Source organism: Dipodomys merriami, unplaced genomic scaffold (genome assembly GCF_024711535.1).
Source record: "Dipodomys merriami isolate MVZ:Mamm:240054 unplaced genomic scaffold, mDipMer1.0.p SCAF_806, whole genome shotgun sequence".
Lineage (NCBI taxonomy): Eukaryota > Metazoa > Chordata > Mammalia > Rodentia > Heteromyidae > Dipodomys > Dipodomys merriami.
Genome location: NW_027206409.1, coordinates 76,331 through 92,726, shown reverse-complemented (window position 1 = coordinate 92,726; position 16,396 = coordinate 76,331). Strand labels below are relative to the sequence as shown.

Sequence of the window (16,396 nt, the reverse complement as noted above, 5' to 3'; positions counted from 1 at the left end):
CTAAGCTAAACCTGCACAGAGATACCCTTTGAAGAAAATCTCTTTGCAATTGAACTATAGACTCAGATTATTTGCCAATTACCATGTAAGAAACAGTGGCCTCATCCTGAAAAATACTGACAAGGATCACCTTAAGTAGATGACCAAAGATACATCCAGGCAATGAGACACCAGAAATTGATATGACATAACTGAGCTTTCTCATTCAGTTATAAAATTAGGCACAAACAAACAAAGAAACCAATATGCCTAGCTGGGTTCCAGTGGCTCACCCATGGAATTCTAGCCAATAAGGAGGCTCAGATCTGAGGATGTTGGTCCAAAGCCAGCCCAGAGAGAAAAGTCTGTGACATTCATATCTCCAGTGAACACCAGAAAACTAGAAGTGGGTGCTGTAGCTCCAAGTGGTAGAGTGATAGCCTAGAACTAGCTCCAAGAGAGCACCCAGGCCCCGAGTTCAAATCCCAGGACCAGCCAAAGTAAAAAAACACCCACCCAAGTCACACTGGGAGGCTTCCCACAGGATCAGTAGCTGCCCTTTTCAAAAGTGTCAAGCTCATACTAAAGAAAAGACAGTGGAAATGTCACAGACTGGAGGAGGCAGAGGAGGGCTGACAGATCAAGGGAAAGCAGGATCCTGGATGGATCCTGAGTGGGAGTGCCAGTTCTGAGGCTTGAACTCAAGACCTGGGCACTGGCTCTTAGCTGTTTCGCTCAAGGCTGGCACTCTACCACTTGAGCCACCACTTTACTTCAGGCTTTTTGATGGTTTGTTGGAGAGAAGAGGCTCACAGACTTTCCTGCCCAAGCTAGCTTTGAAACTTAATCCTAAAATCTCAGCCTGCTGATGAGTTAGGATTACAAGCATAACCCAACAGTGCCAGCTATATTTTCTGATTTATCTTGCAATAAAAATAAAAAGATTGGGGGGGAGGGGGGAGGCTGGGAAGGGATGTGAAGGGTAAACAAAGGAGGAGGCTGCAATGCTTGGTAAGAAATGTACGCATTATCCTGCCCACGTAATTGTAACTCCTCTGTACAGTATGTTCACAAATAAAATTAAATTAAATTTAAAAAAATAAAATAAAAAGATTGTTTTCAAAATACATACTTGGGAGGGAACAAGGGAGAGGCTCTGCTAGTACTGTTGACTCTAGCCGTTTTTGTCTTATGCTACAGCTGCAGGGCAGGCCACATGGGCAGGGTGTGGTTCAGGCACAGGCTCATCCTGCCTAGAACAAGGAGGTAAAAATGAGGTGTACATAGTTCTGACAATAGCTAGTGGTCTTGTTTGGCCTTCTAGTGTAGAGAGCAGAAGGAAATAAAATGAGGAAATAATAGTTGAGGGCACAGTATGTAATCTCATTATGCCATGACAAGATATTTGTTCTTAACCTGTCAAGCAAAAGAGAAAAGGTATATGTTTCTCATCAAGGATAGATACCACCTCAGTGGTCACTTCTCAGTCCTCTTTGCAAACAAATCCCAATTTTGTCTCATCATCCATTCTGTTGGTTTCTGTGTTTACATGGGATGTCTGGTGCTGCAACTGCCAACTTGGGATGATGAACTTTAGCCTGTGGAGAATATACTCAGTATGGTCAATTCAAAAGATGGTAGGAATATAAATATAAGAAGACAGACTAGGTGCCAGTGGCTCAGGCCTGTAATCCTAGCTACTCAGGAAGCTGAGATCTGAGGATCATGGTTCAAAGCCAGCCCAGGCAGGAAAACCTGTGAAACTCTTATCTCCAATAAACCACCAGAAAATCAGAAGTGGCCCTGTGGCTAAAGTGGTAGAGTGCTAGCCTTGAGCTGAGTTGCTCAGGGACAAAGCCCAGGCCCAGAGTTCAAGCCCCATGGCTCACAAAACAAAAGAAAAAAAAAGAAGACAGTACTGAGCCACTGAATTAATGAATTCTACCGTCTCCCTTGTGCTATGGTTATTATTTTTTTTCTTTTTTTTTTTGCCAGGGCTGAGGACTGAACTCAGGGCCTTGCACACGTGCCAGGCTTGCACCCTTCCCCTGGATAACCCCCCAGCCCCACTGTGGTTATTATTATGTGAAATAATAAATCTTCCTCTCACTGAAATGAGTTAGGCCTTCTAAAATTACACCTAAAAGCAACCAAAATTATGCTTGAGTCCTAAGGGAAAATAAAAGGCATCTAGAAGTAATACAAGAAGAAAAATATAGGTTAAAAAAATAAAATAAAGGCTAAAATGCATTATGTGCGTAGGGCTCTGAAAAATCTCCCAGGCCTGAAGAAACTCACCTGGAGTTTCAGAAGCCAGCTCCAATTTACATTTAACCATCTAAGTCTAGTTGCTATCAAGTTCTTAGAGGCAGTGATCCCTGAGAAGAGGAAGAAAAATGAAAGGGAAATAAAATTGAACAACTGCCAGTGGAGAAACCAGCTTTACATGATCCATTTCCTTCCAGGGAATCTCTATTTGTCTGAAGAGAATTTCTTCATCAGATCCCTGGCCCCAAGTCAGAGACAGGTATATGAGGAGGAGACAGGACAGGGCAGCCTAAGATGGACAGTGACTCATCTGGAATGGAAGAAAGAGCTAGCATGTGGCAGAGACTGAGCCCAAAGCTAAGCCTGACTCGATCCAGAACCTTCCCAATGCACTGTCATGCCAGAAATGAAAGCCAAGCTGCAAAGCCACCAAGAGCTGCTTCTAAGCCATTCTGAAAAGTGCCCACATTCACCCAGGCGTCTCACCAGAGACCCCAGGTATAGTCCAGCAGAGCACTTGAAAGCAGAAACCCAAGAAGCAAAGCAGGTGGCCTGCATCCAAATTCAAGAAATGTAACTCACTCAATTGTCACTGTGGCCAGGCCTGAGATTTCCAGTCAGTCCCCTACACTCTAGCCTGAGGACAGTACCTATTAGGATGAGACCATATAATAAGACACGGATGAAGGCCCTGTCTGACTGCCACTGCCATTAAGAACAGCATTATAGATGGGTGCCCATGGCGCATGCCTGTAATCCTAATCAGGATGCTGAGATCTGAGGACCATGCTTTGAAGCCATCCTAGGCAGAAAAGTCAATGAGGCTCCTTATCTCCAATAAAGCAACAAAAAAGCCAGAAGTGGAGCTATGACTCAAGTAGCAGAGTGCTAACCTTGAGCAAAAAGCTGAGGGACAACTTCTAGGATGGTGGTGTGGGGAAAGACTAATACCACAAGCCCCTTTAGGACAGGTGCTCTCACTTATGCCCATTTCCTTCAGAGCATTGCATAGCCCTCACCTTACTGACTTGCCTCTCCCTGTTTTAACACAGGATATTCACTTGGCCAGTCTATCTTGCAGCATCCCTAGCAAAGCAGCTTTTTCTCTGGGGTTTAACCAAGGAGCCAATACTGTCTGTGATTGGTTAACTGTGCACAGTCCAGAATCAATGATACCTGGGGTCCATCTGGCTTGGCCATCTACTGTTGTAGCTTACAGCGTATTGTTCAACACTTCTGTTTTCTTATAATAGTTCTTGCTCATGGGTCCTAACGGTCACAATAAAATAACTAATAGGGTTACTTGTGTACACACACACACACACACACCACTGCAACAGTACTACAAGGGAAACAAGGCAACTCAACAGGGAGCTTCAGGATTCAAACATCTACCACATCCTAAGTATTTCCTGTTCCTTCTTAAGTAATTATTAATATTATTCCTATTTTGGTGCAAGTACTGGAGAGTGAACTCAGAGCTGGGACACTGAGCCCCACTCAACTGGGGACTGAACTATCCCTAAGCTTTTTTGTTTTTGTTTTTTGTTTTGGGTCTGGTCATGGGGCCTGAACTCTGGGCCTGTGCACTGTCCCTTAGCTCTTCAGATCAAGGCTAGCACTCTACCACTTGAGCCACAGCACCACTTCTGGCTTTTTTCTTTTATTACTTATGTGGTGCTGAGGAATGGAACTAGGGCCTCATGCATGCAAGACAAGCGCTCTACCACTGAGCCACCTTCCTAGCCCCTCCTTAAGCTTTTTCTGCTCGAGGCTAGTGCTCTACCACTTGAGCCACAGCACCACTTCTGGCTTTTTTCTTTTTTTACTTATGCGATGCTGAGGAATGGAACCAGGGCCTCATGCATGCAAGACAAGCGCACTACCACTGAGCCACCTTCCTAGCCCTTCCTTAAGCTTTTTCTGCTCGAGGCTAGTGCTATACCATTTGAGCCATACCTCCAGTTCTGGCTTTTTGCAGGTTAATTGGAGATAAAGAGCCTCACAGACTTTTCTTTCCAGGCTGGCTTCAAACCAGGACCCTCAGATCTCAGACTCCTGAATTGCTAGGATTACACTGGTGAGCCACCCGCACCTGGGTACAATCTGTTTTTTGAATGTTTTTTTGAATGTTTTTTATATCTATTAGATATGGAGATTAGGAATCTCTGCTGCTCTCTTTTTTTCTTAGCTGTATTTTCTTTTTCTTAGCCCCTTCCTTAAATGATTCTTTATTATTTATTTATTTATTTATTTTTATTTATTTATTTTTTGGTCAGGGGTCCTGAACTCTGAGCTTGGGCACTATCCCGCAGCTCTTCAGCTCAAGGCAAGTGCTCTACTGCTTGAGTCACAGTGCCACTTCTGGGTTTCTAGTGGTTTATTGGAGATGAGAGCATCATGGACTTTCCTGCCTGGGCTGGCTTTGAACCATGATCCTCAGATCTCAGCCTCCTGAGTAGCTAGGATTACAGGTATGAGCCACTGGCGCCCAGCCCTTAAACAATTGATTCCCTATCTGGTAAGAGGAACAATGATTTCACCTCCTAATGAGTAGGTTGTCACAGATAGCAGTCTGTGAGCATGAGACCTGGCATATAATAACTACTTACTGAAACAGGCATGACCTGTAAGGGCAGAAAGAAAAGGAGCTAATGAAGGGGACTCCAGGAGTACAAGGCAGCTCTTCTCTGATAACACTAAGAGCTCCCAGAGGTCAGGGATAGAATCCTCAGATCTATGACCCCACATGGACAATAGGCTGATTCTCTACATATCTGATTTCACAGCGATCTTAGTACCAAGAGTGGCTCCTTTGTGCCAGGACAGGAAGGAAGGAAGAGGACGGGGGGGCCATAGACAGGCAGCTCCTGAAACAGATCACCAGGTGACAAAATGAAGACAAGAGTATAATCAGGAGACCATCACATCCTCTGCAAGCTTCTCCCACCAGAGGCCAGCAGCAGAGGAAGGCAGACAGCCCACTGTGGGTGAACATGAGCACCACACTGGGAAGGCCCAGAATGGTGAACCAAAGAAATATAGGAAGGGGAGAGCTTTGGAGATGTATATCAGCTCTGACTTTTACCAATCTTGAGATTGCTCCTCATGGTCCTCAATTTCCTTATCTGTACAAGGTGGAAAATTATCATCTTGATCAAATACAAGGACAGGGGAGCCCTTGTTCCAAAGAGAGACATAAATGGTAGTCATGTTATGGAGATTTTTTTTCTGAAGGTAAAAACTAACCTCCTAGCCAGATACTAGTGGCTAATACCTGAAATCCTAGCTACTCAGGAGGCTAAGATCTGAGGATCATGGTTTTCAGCCAGCTCAGAAAGAAAGGTAAGTCTTTGAGACACATAGCTCCAAATAACCACCAAAAAGCCAGATGTGGAGCTGGGACTCAAGTGGTAGAACACCAGCCTTGAGGAAAAACAAACAAACAAAATCTCCTGGCCTTGCATTTAAGACCTAGCCCTGCATTCAAGCCCTAGGATCCGCAAGAAGGAAAAAAGGAGGAAAAAAAACAAGAATACAAGCTAAGAGGTTTTCAGCTGAATGCAACTAAAATAAAAATGGGAGAGCCCGTTGTTTCCTGAGGATGACTATTTATGAGGCCAATTTCATTTTCAAGTGCTAATGAGTCCCCAAAGCAGACCCATGTACAGCCTGGAGTCCAGAAGAGTGGGAAGACACCCAACCCAAACTTTGTGGAAGCTCCAAGGACACTTGTGGCGCTCAATCAGAGTGTAATGATCAGAGCAATAATCTAAATAATGAACAAGATAAAGTGTGGTGGAGGGGAGGAGAGAGAAGATACAGGTGGAAAGGAATAGTACTTAAGTTTTTTGTATTTCCTCAAGACAAACTTCTGTCTGGAATAGATTAATTCCATCTATATATTAATGTGGATTACTAATTAATGAGTTAAAAATGCTTTCAACACAAGAAGTGCTAAGAAAATGCTTAAAAATAATGAGTCTCTGGGTATGTCTCCAAAAGAAATATGCTAGCTTCTGTAATTTTCTCTCTCTCTTGTAACATTTAAAATGTTATGGTTTGCCAGGCATTGGTGGCTCCTGCCTGTAATCCCAGCTACTCAGGAGGCTGAGATCTGAGAACCGAGGTTCAAAGCCATCCCAGGAAGGAAAGTCCGTGTGACTACTATCTCCAATAAACCACTAGAAAACCTGAAGTGGCACTGTGGCTCAAGCAGTAGAGTTCTCGCCTTGAGCTGAAGAGCACAAGGACAGTGTCCCAGCCCAGAGTTCAAGCCTCACAACCAACCAAAAAAAAATATTATGGTTTGAAGGAAATGGAAGGGAATCATGGAAATTCACTTAAAGCACAAAATCAGGAAATTGGAAAGCCTGGTCAGGTAACTAACTTCCTTGAAGTCCTATGAACACTATCAATGCACATTCCCCAGTGCGCTGAGAGCGCTGTTGCACACATCTGAGCTGCAGTTCATTCTTGGGATACTTGAGCATAGATGATGTCTTGAGTGTCTTCATAGCCCTGCCACACAACACTTTACCAGGTGCACAGCAAACAGTCAATAATATGTTACATCACCAGGTCTTCTCAAAAGAGATGGGCATGCCTAACTATGCAGGAAGCTGAGATCTAAGGATAGAAGTTCAAATCCAACACAAACAGAAACATCAAAGAGACCCTTACCTCTAATGCATCAGCAAAACCCTAAATTGGAGGTATGGCTTAAGTGGTAGAGTACCAGCCTTGAATGAAAAAGCTAAAGGACAGCACCCAGGCATTGAGTTTAAGCTCTAGTACTGACACAGAAAGAGATAGATTGGGAGGTGGGGGGGGGGGGGGGAGTAAAGTTTAAAAAAGGAAGAAAAAGATTTTTGGCATTGGAGAACTATGAAGGCCCACGGACTAGGTGATCAAGGTCAAATTGACAGTGAAAATACATCAACTTTGTGCTAAGAATGGCATTTACTTCTCTGGTTTTCTCCTCCCAAATCCATGAACTTCAATCTAAAATCAAAAACACATGAGATGAATCCCAACAGATTCTAAAGCATGTCTGACTAGGGCTCCTCAAAACCATCCAAGCTGCCCCCAAACAAGGGCAGTGTCAGAAGCTGTCACAGCCAAGAGGAGCCCAAGAAGCCATAGCAACTCAATGTGAAGAGGTTTCCTGGAAGGATTTTACAGAAGTAGAAACAAGCCTGAGAAGACCCAGAGCCCAGCTAAAGTCTCACAGACAGAGCAGGAACCCCAACCTTCCCTCATATCCACTTGGTGAAAAGATTCTCACTGACAAGCTGATGATGCTTTCTTTACATGTACAGTGACAAGACCTTTGTAAATTTGTCACTGAAATGCAATTCTCAGAAGTGGTGCTGTGGCTCAAGAGGTAGAGCGCTGACCTTAAGCTGAAGAGCACAGGGACAGCGCTCAGGCAAAGAGTTTAAGCCTCACGACCACCACCAAAACAACAAAAAAACAACTAATAATCCTAAAATGCAATTCTCCTTCTCTGGAAACCCCAACTTCTCTTGAACACAAGTCCTGTATAATTTGGCACTGAAGCACCTCATGGACCTCAGAGCATCATGTAGCGAGAGTCAAAACTGAGGCCCAAAGTGGGAGCCAGTGTTTTCCCAATTTCTAGTTTAGGATCTGGTGCTCTACTTGGGCTGATGCTTCAACACTGGCCAGATCCAAAACTCTCCCTTCTATCCTGCACACACCAAGAACCAGTTTAGGACTCTGGGATAAATTCAAAGACCAGCTTCTGGTCTTTGCTAGCATTGTGGCTGGTGTGGTGCAAGGACATATGTGTGGAAAGTGGTTTGGTATTTAGCTACATGTCCTTTTGCCATGGGACACTATGCCAGGGCCACACAGAAAGTCCATCCCTGGCAGGGTAAGGATCCAGACATAAACACACAGCTTTCAAGGGGCTAGGAAGGTGGCTCAGTAATAGAGTGCTTGCCTCACATGCATGAGAACTTGGGTTCAATTCCTCAGCACCACATAAACAGAAAAAGCTGGAAGCAGCAAGTGGTAGAGTGCTGGCCTTGAGCTGAAGAGCTAAGGGACAGCACCCAGGTCCAGGGTTCAAATACCAAGACTGGAAAAAAAACACAAAAACAAACAACCACCACCACAACAAACAAAAACAGCTTCCAACTAGGGTGTGTGGAAAAGGCAAAGTTCTGCAGGCTGGCGAGGTGGCTGCATTTCCTTCCCCTGTGTGGGCCCCATCCATCAGCCTCCCTGAGGGATCTCAGCTACTTGTAGGGCACATTTTCTAAATGTGAACCTGTTTTTCTTATGAGAATCAAAGTGCTCCAACTAACTGCAAGATCATAAATACTCAAAAGTGACTGTTAATAGCAGTGGCAGTTTGCAAAATACCAAATGGCAGCAAGAAGTGGATGTCATAACTTACTTCTTTGCTCTCCCATGTTCACAGAGGTGTTATGCAGGGTGTTTTTTTTTTCCTGGTGGTTCTCTTTTTTGTTTTGTTTTTTAAGTGATGAGATCTTCTTTCAAGTAGGTTCACAGGGGCTCCCTGGGACTTCAGGCAGTACCTTGAAAATTACTTAATAGATACTAAAAAGAAAACCAAAGAAGCCTACAATTCCAAGCCTAAAAGCTAATTTAAAAAATATGCCTAATATCCCAATGCTAGTGGCGCATACCTGTAATCCTAGCTACTCAGGAGGCTAAGATCATTAAATTATGGTTCATGGCCAATGCAGGCAGGGAAATCTATGAGACTCTTATCTCTAATTAACTAGAAAGAAATGTAGGAAGTAGAGGTATAGCTTTCGTGGTATAGCACCAGCCCTGCATGAAAGAAGCTAAGTTTACCATTCTTTTACACATGAAAAAAATCAGGTCCCAAAAGGTCATTTGTCCAGGCCACTCAGCTACAGGACAAATTGGGAGATGTGAACAGAAGGTATCTAACTTTAGAACTCAGGGCATGGCTCTCACCCTGCTACATTCCCAGTCAAAGCAGACCAAAGAAGGATGGAGGACCTCAGCAAAAACCATCCCTGTGGCCATGTATTGTGGTACTCAGGAAACAGAGGCAAGAAGAACACTAAGAGTATGAGGTAAACATGGGCTACATAGACAGATCCTGTCTTAGAAAAACAATCCTTGTGCACAGGAGCAGCCTAGGGACTATGTGAGTATCACATTATGGGAACCTGTCATTATTAGCTCAATGAACAAAAGGATAAACTTTTAGAAAATAGCCAAGATCCCTATATGAAATGGTGGACATAGAGGCCTAGTTTTGCCACCCACTGTCTTTTTGGCCTTTGTTCCTTTATCACTTAAATGGTGCAAATACCACCTTCTCATTGTTAAGACAATTTTGGTGAGCTCACATATGTGAAAAGTTCTTTGAAAAACACAAAGTGCTGTATAAATTGTGTTATTAATGAAAATCTCTAAAAATTAAGTCAAGTTGCTAAAATTCATTCTCTCAGATCCCTTTTCCAGAGGCAGAAAGTGAGGTGAAAAGAGATGAAAATAACTTGCCTAAAGTTCCAACATTGAGAAGGAATGTCACATACATGGCAGGAGGTCTGGAGTGTCATTTGTTCTTCCTGCCCTCCAGTCCATCCTGTTTACCACTGCACACACACATGCAAATACACACACACACACACTCCCCTCTTTAGCAAACAAAGGTGCTGGGCAAGTAATTGCTAGGCCTCAGAAGGAGGACACTAGCACTTCTAGTGTCACTGCTGTGACCTTTGACCAAGAGGAGAACTTTCAGCACTAGAACAGAGCTTCTCCCATACAGATAACATTGGGGAGAGCAGAGGGTCAGCAGCCCAGTACTACTGCCAACAGTAAGGAAATAACTCCAAGTTCCTCGTACTTGCAGAATCCTACACACTAGACCATTTTCCTCGGTCCCCATCTCCTCTATTTTCTGACATTCAGTAACATTGTAGAAGGATAAGTTACAGAATCCTACAATCAGGGTTCATAGGAACTCAGATCCTAAGGATTGCCTACTCTAACTCCTCCCATCTGGCATTCCAATTTCCTCCAGTTTCAACTTTGAATTCTTCCAAGGATGGGGAGCTCACTACTTCAGGACCAGCTGACACTCCCACACACTTACCGAGATTCCATGATAGAGCAAGCACACAATGTAGCAGGGATGAGGCACATGAACCTTCCTCAGGACTAGCCACAGGGTAGAGGGGCCCAGTACAAAGTGACAACACAGCACCTTTTGTTCAAATATTAATACTTTCCAGATAGCAACAGGAGAAGGTTAAACTAAGAATAAGCCTTTTTCTGCGTCAGCCCTAGAAATTGAACTCAGGGCCTGGCACTGCCCTGGAACTTATTTTGCTCTAGGCTAGCACCCTACCATTGAACCATAGCACCACTTCTAGTGTTTTGTTGTTGTTGGTTGTGGGGCTTGAACTCTGGGCCTGGGCACTATCCTTCAGCTCTTCCGCTCAAGGCAAGCACTCTACCATTTAAGCTACTGTGCCACTTCTGGTTTTCCAGTGGCTTACTGGAGATAGGAGTCTCATGGCCTCTCCTGTCCAGGCTCACTTTGAACCTTGATCCTCAGATGCAGCCTCCTGAGTAGGTAGGATTACAAGTGTGAGCCACCAGCACTTGGCCACTTCCAGCTTTTCCTTGGCTAACTGGAAATAAATGTCTCATGGACTTTCCTGCCTGGGCTGGCTTCAAAACAATGATCCTCAGGTCTCAGTCTCCTCAACAGCTAAGATTACAGGCATGAGAGACTAGCGCCCACCCTAATTACAAGCCTCTGTGCCTCTGCATTGCTTCTGATATTAAATTCAGTGGGCCTGAATTCATCTATTGGCTAATACTACTAGTCATTTACTTAGTTGAGGTAATGATATCAATTTCTGGGGCATAAATAAGTTAACTATTTAGGAATCTTAGAATTCAGAGTAAACACCATTTTTGTGCCTCAAATACTACAAGTTGCATTTTAAGATGTGCAATGAGGGGATGGGAAGGTGGCTCAGTGGTAGAGTGCTGGTTTTGCATGCATAAGGCCCTGGGTTTGATCCTCAGCACCACATAAGAGAAAAAGCCAAAAGGGGCACTGTGGCTCAAATGGCAGAGCACTAGCCTTGAGATGAAGATCTGAGGGATAAGGAGATGTGAGGGCAGGGATGGGAGGGGAAAAACAAAGGAGGAGGCAACAATACTTGATAAGAAATGTACTTATTACCTTGCTCATGTAATTCTAACCCCTCTGTACGGTATTTTCACAATAAAAAAATATTAAAAAAAAAAAAAAAAAAAGCAGAGGGATAGTGCCCAGGCCCAGAATTCAGGTTCCATGACCAAAAAAAAAAAAAAAGTGCACTGAAATGCATGCTAAAGTTACACACTTAGGTACAGAAAGAGTTTGAGGAGTAAGTAATCTGTACATCACCTCATTCAAAGCTGCAGACTGCTCTTCAGCTGCTGGCTCCTGACACCTCTGCAGACCATGAAGGCACCAGGCAAGAAGAATCACAGCCATCACTGAGGCTGGAGCCAGTTTTGTGGGATCCAGTGTTGAGTTGCTGGAAGGCAGGGAGAGGCTCCTTAAAAAATATGAAATTAAGGCACTGTCAGAATACATCAGTAAGTGATGACATGTCACCCCATCTGGACTGTCCCATTGCAAGATCCCCAGCACCACCGAAGAGGAGGATCCACCAATATATCAGATGGCCAACTGTTAAGAGATTCTCAGAGTGGAAGGAAGGGGGCTCAGGCCTATGGTGAATATGACACTGGCCACCACCCAAACTCAGCGTGTTAAAAGTTATGGATTAGATTGAACTGGTAAAGAAAGTAGAGCTAGATTGGTACTGGTGACTCACACCTGTCATCCAAGCTAGTCAGGAGGCTGAAGGCTGACAATCATGATTTAAAGGCAGTCTCTTCAGAAAAGTCCATGAGCCTCTTATCTCCAATGAAACAGAAAAAAAGCTGGAAGTGCAGGTGTGGCTCAAGTGGGAGAACATCAGCCTTGAGAAAAAAAGCTTGGTTGACAAAGTGATGCCTGGAGTTCTAGTCTCAACTCCAGAAGGGGAAAAAAAGGAAGGAAGGAAATGGGAAGGGGAGAGGGGGCAAGGGGATGAGGGAAGAGGAGGGAAAGAAGGAAGGAAGGAAGGAAGGAAGGGAGGAAGGGAGGAAGGAAGGAAGGGAGGAAGGGAGGAAGGGAGGAAGGGAGGAAGGGAGGAAGGGAGGAAGGGAAGAAGGGAGGAAGGGAGGAAGGGAGGAAGGGAGGAAGGGAGGAAGGGAAGAAGGGAGGGAGTGAGGGAAGAGGAATCCAGGACACAAGAACTATCCTGGGATATGGAAGGGGCTAGTGTGGATATGAGACATTGAAGAGTTAAAAGTGGCTTCGTTTAGAAGCAGTAACCCTTCTGCTGCTCATATTAACCTTGGGCCCACCTGAATTGCAGAAACCGTCTTGTTTGTGCTGAAACTGCTAAACCATAGATTACTTGAACAAAGCTACTTTGAAGTCAGGCCCCACTTTGTACTATAGCTGGCCTTGGGTCCCCACAAACTTCAGGAGATGACCAAGCTGGCCCAAGATAAACAGACCCTGTGAACAAACCCAGACCACCAATTATCCCAGCTACAGCTTATCAGAACCCAACTAGCCAGGAAACTCCCTGCTAAGCTTTAACTGCTCTGGAATGCCCTTTAAGACCCAGCCAGTTTGATAACTCCCTACAACCCCTTATTGCCTTGGAATGCCCTGCTGACACCTCTTGTTGCCTTAAATTTGTCAGTCTGTGATTTCTTTTTTTTCTTCTCCTTTTATCCCTTTGTAGTTTTTGCCTTTATAAACACTGTGAAATTTCAGCTCGGGGCTTCCTCCTAAGTTCTGCTGAGTCAGTGTGTGGGACAAAGCCGGAGCTGCAGCCCACCTGAATAAAGCCTTGCTTTTGAAGTGATCTTCTTGGTGGGGGTCCTGCAACAGGCGTACAACCACATGAGTTTGAGTTCCAGCCAAGCCTGGGTGGGAGAAGCTACTCTGCCTGCAACCTTTTTCTCACCAATGCCCCAAGCACTATTGCTTCTCCATATATTTGCTTATACTTGCTTTCTCTAGTTCTGAAGACAGAAATCAAACCCAACTCAGCTTAGCACCTGCTAGCTAGGAGCTTCAATTGTATTCTCCCCAATGTATCCTGGGGAGTATTTCCATCGGGTCTTGCCATTCTGGTCCACTGTAACAGCCCAGCCTTGATGCCTAGCCCTGAGGGCAGAGATGGGGGAACACCCTGACATCTTGATTGTCCTTTTCAGAAACATGGCAGGCACTTGACCAGTCACAGATTGATGAGTGACTGCTACACAATGCCAGAGGTGAAGAAGGGCTGGGGTACAAAGACTGACTGGAGTAGCATTCTGAAAAAGCCATAATCTCTGGGAAGTAGAAGTGTGGCTCCAGTAGGAGAGAACTAGTAATGTGCAAAAAGCTAAGTGGGAAGCCCTGAGCTCAAGCCCCAGTACCAGCACCAATCAATCAATGAGAAAAGAGCTACAATGTGCTCTCAGTGCCACTGGTGATGTGCAGGATAACCCAGCACCAGGGCTTTGGTGCCACACACTGTCTCTAAGAAGCCAGCAGAGATAGCAGACACCATGTCCTTTTTGCTGAGCTTCCTGTAACACAGACTCTTGCAGGAGCAGCCTAAATTCATTTCTTTTTCATTTCCTTGGAACACCACTGCTGCTAAACTAGGACAAATCCTAGAACAGGCCACCCACCTGCCCACCCACCTGTAAGGCAACATGGATTTAACCTGACACCAGGAGATCTCATCTGAGAGCATCCAATTATCAAAGCCAATTATCAAAGCCAAAAAAAGTTAAAAAAAAAAAAGCCCAGGACACAAAGGATAAATCTGGAGTGAAGATGTGCTCCTTCTTGCCAGGCCCAAAGAAACATAGGTCCCATGGTTTCCTTACTTACAATAACTAGTATATGTCAGGGACAAGCAGAAAAGGTCAAAAGCTATGTACATATGACCAAATAAGATGATGTCAAGCGAAATGAACCCCAAGATAGGGACACAAGTTTTGTCTTTTTCTTTCTTGCTATGGTTTCTAACGTATTTATAATGTACCATGTGATTTTTTTTTTGTTTCTTTGTATGTTCTTCCCCCAAGGTATACCCCCTGTTTTCACTGTATTTGATGTCAATGCCCTGTATCTTGTATATACAGTTTTCTAATTTGGGGAGGGAAAGGGAAAAAACAAAATATTTAAATAGGGATACAGGTTGATCCATTGTAACAATGAGATGTACAAGACACTATGTTGAAAAATGAACTTTACAATTTAGGCATGGGTAGGGGGTGTGGGGGTTATGGAGCGTATTTGTGGAGGTGGGAAGGAAGGGATGGTAGGGGAAAAGCAAAAGAGGAGGCAGCAATGCTTGATAAGAAATGTACGCATTACCTTACTCATGTAACTCAACCCCTCTGTACAGCATTTGTACAATAAAAAATGTATTAAAAAAAAAGATGTGCTCCTTCTCATCAATAATGCTCTTAAGCATTTAGGTGTTTTCATATCTATTACTTCAACTATTCTTATAAAATTTTCCTGAAAATACTCCAAATTATAGAGCTCAGAGATAATTGTCCTCATTTTACAGATAAGGGCATTGAGGTTCAGAAAGGCTCAGAAAGTGGGCTGGTGCAGGGTTCAAGTAGTAGAGCAACTGAATAGTAAGCAGCAGGCTCTGACTTCAAATGCTAGTACAACCAAAAAAGAGACAGAGGAAGGAAGGCATGGAGGGAAGGGGAGGGAAGGAGGGAAGGGGTCAGGGCTGACATGAAAGGAGGGTAATGAATGATCCCACACTCTAACCACTCTACAATATTCTCTATTCTGCATTCTAAAGAAGTTTGAAAGAGGGGCTGGGAAGATGGCTCAGTGGTAGAGTGCTTGCCTTGCATGCCTGAGGCCCTGGGTTCGATTCCTCAGCACCACATAAGCAAAAAGAAAAAAGCCAGAAGTGGTGCTGTAGCTCAAGTGGTAGAGTGCTAGCCTTGAGCTGAAGAGCTGAGGGACAGCGCCCAGGCCCAGAGTTCAGGCCCCACAACCGGACCCAAAAAAAAAAAAAAAAAAAAAGAAGTTTGAAAGAATGGTTTGATAGTACCTACTACAGTTTCAACTGTCAAGGGCCTTTGCTTGCTAGGCTGGTACTCTACCAAAGACTGGTACACTACCACTTGAACCATACTTCCAGTACTGCCTTTTCCTGTTTTTTTCAAGACAGGAGTCTATTCACATCTTTTTTTTTTTTAAATGGATACTGGTACTTGGGCTTGGACTTAAGGCCTTGTGCTCTCACTTGTCATTTTTCCTCAACTCTGCTGTTCTTGAACCACACCTCCACTTCTGGCTTTTTAATAGTTAAACAGAGAGAAAAGTCTCACAGATTTTTCTGCCTAGGCTGGTTTCACACTGTGATCCTCAGATCTCAGCCTCCACATTAGCTAAGATTATAGGCATGAGCTACCAATGTCCACCTTTTATCTATTTTTCTAGAGCAGCTCCAGGGACTCCTTGAGATTTATCTGCCAAGTAAGAAAGTTTTATTCCTAGGAAAATTCTGTCCCCATGTTCTCAGAGCCTGTCACTACCTCCCCCACAGCCTATGGGAACCTTGTCCCAGACTCCCTATGTTAGCAAAATGAGCTCCCTTCCCATAGTTTAATACACTCCTTCTCCTCTCCACAGCTGAGCATGCTCCCTTCTTAGGCAACACTAGGCCCATTTAAAAACACAGTAAATAATCAGCCTCCACAAACTTAAGATGGCATTTCTCTGGAGCAGCTACAACCATATAAGGCAACAAGAGCCCCTTAGTGTGACCTTCAGGTCTGGGCAGATGCAGGGCCTCTTATCTATTATTTGGACAGCAGCCTAGTCTGCCATGATGAAGCCCCTGGCCCTCACCAGGGTCACTACCTCCTAGTCACTTGTATCACCTCTTAATCCTCCTAGGTTATACAGGTCACCTCAGAAAATACCAGATGATTCTTCTCACTGCTACCCTGTGAGAAGGGGTCTTGCCAGCCCCCCTCCCAGCAATAAACCTACCTTTGTTCTCTGTAC

The 16,396-nt window shown here is 44.3% G+C and overlaps 1 protein-coding gene across 3 annotated transcripts in view; it reads right to left on the bottom strand.

The window, feature by feature from the left end:
- Positions 1-16,396, bottom strand: part of LOC138819646 (protein Noxp20-like) — a 155,120-nt gene that overhangs the window by 138,557 nt on the left and 167 nt on the right. For 2 of the 3 annotated variants that reach the window (XM_070011125.1, XM_070011126.1), the window contains exon 2: positions 11,690-11,843. In XM_070011125.1, coding sequence (XP_069867226.1) covers positions 11,690-11,843 — 154 coding nt within the window. The other variant, XM_070011127.1, reaches the window with a different exon arrangement.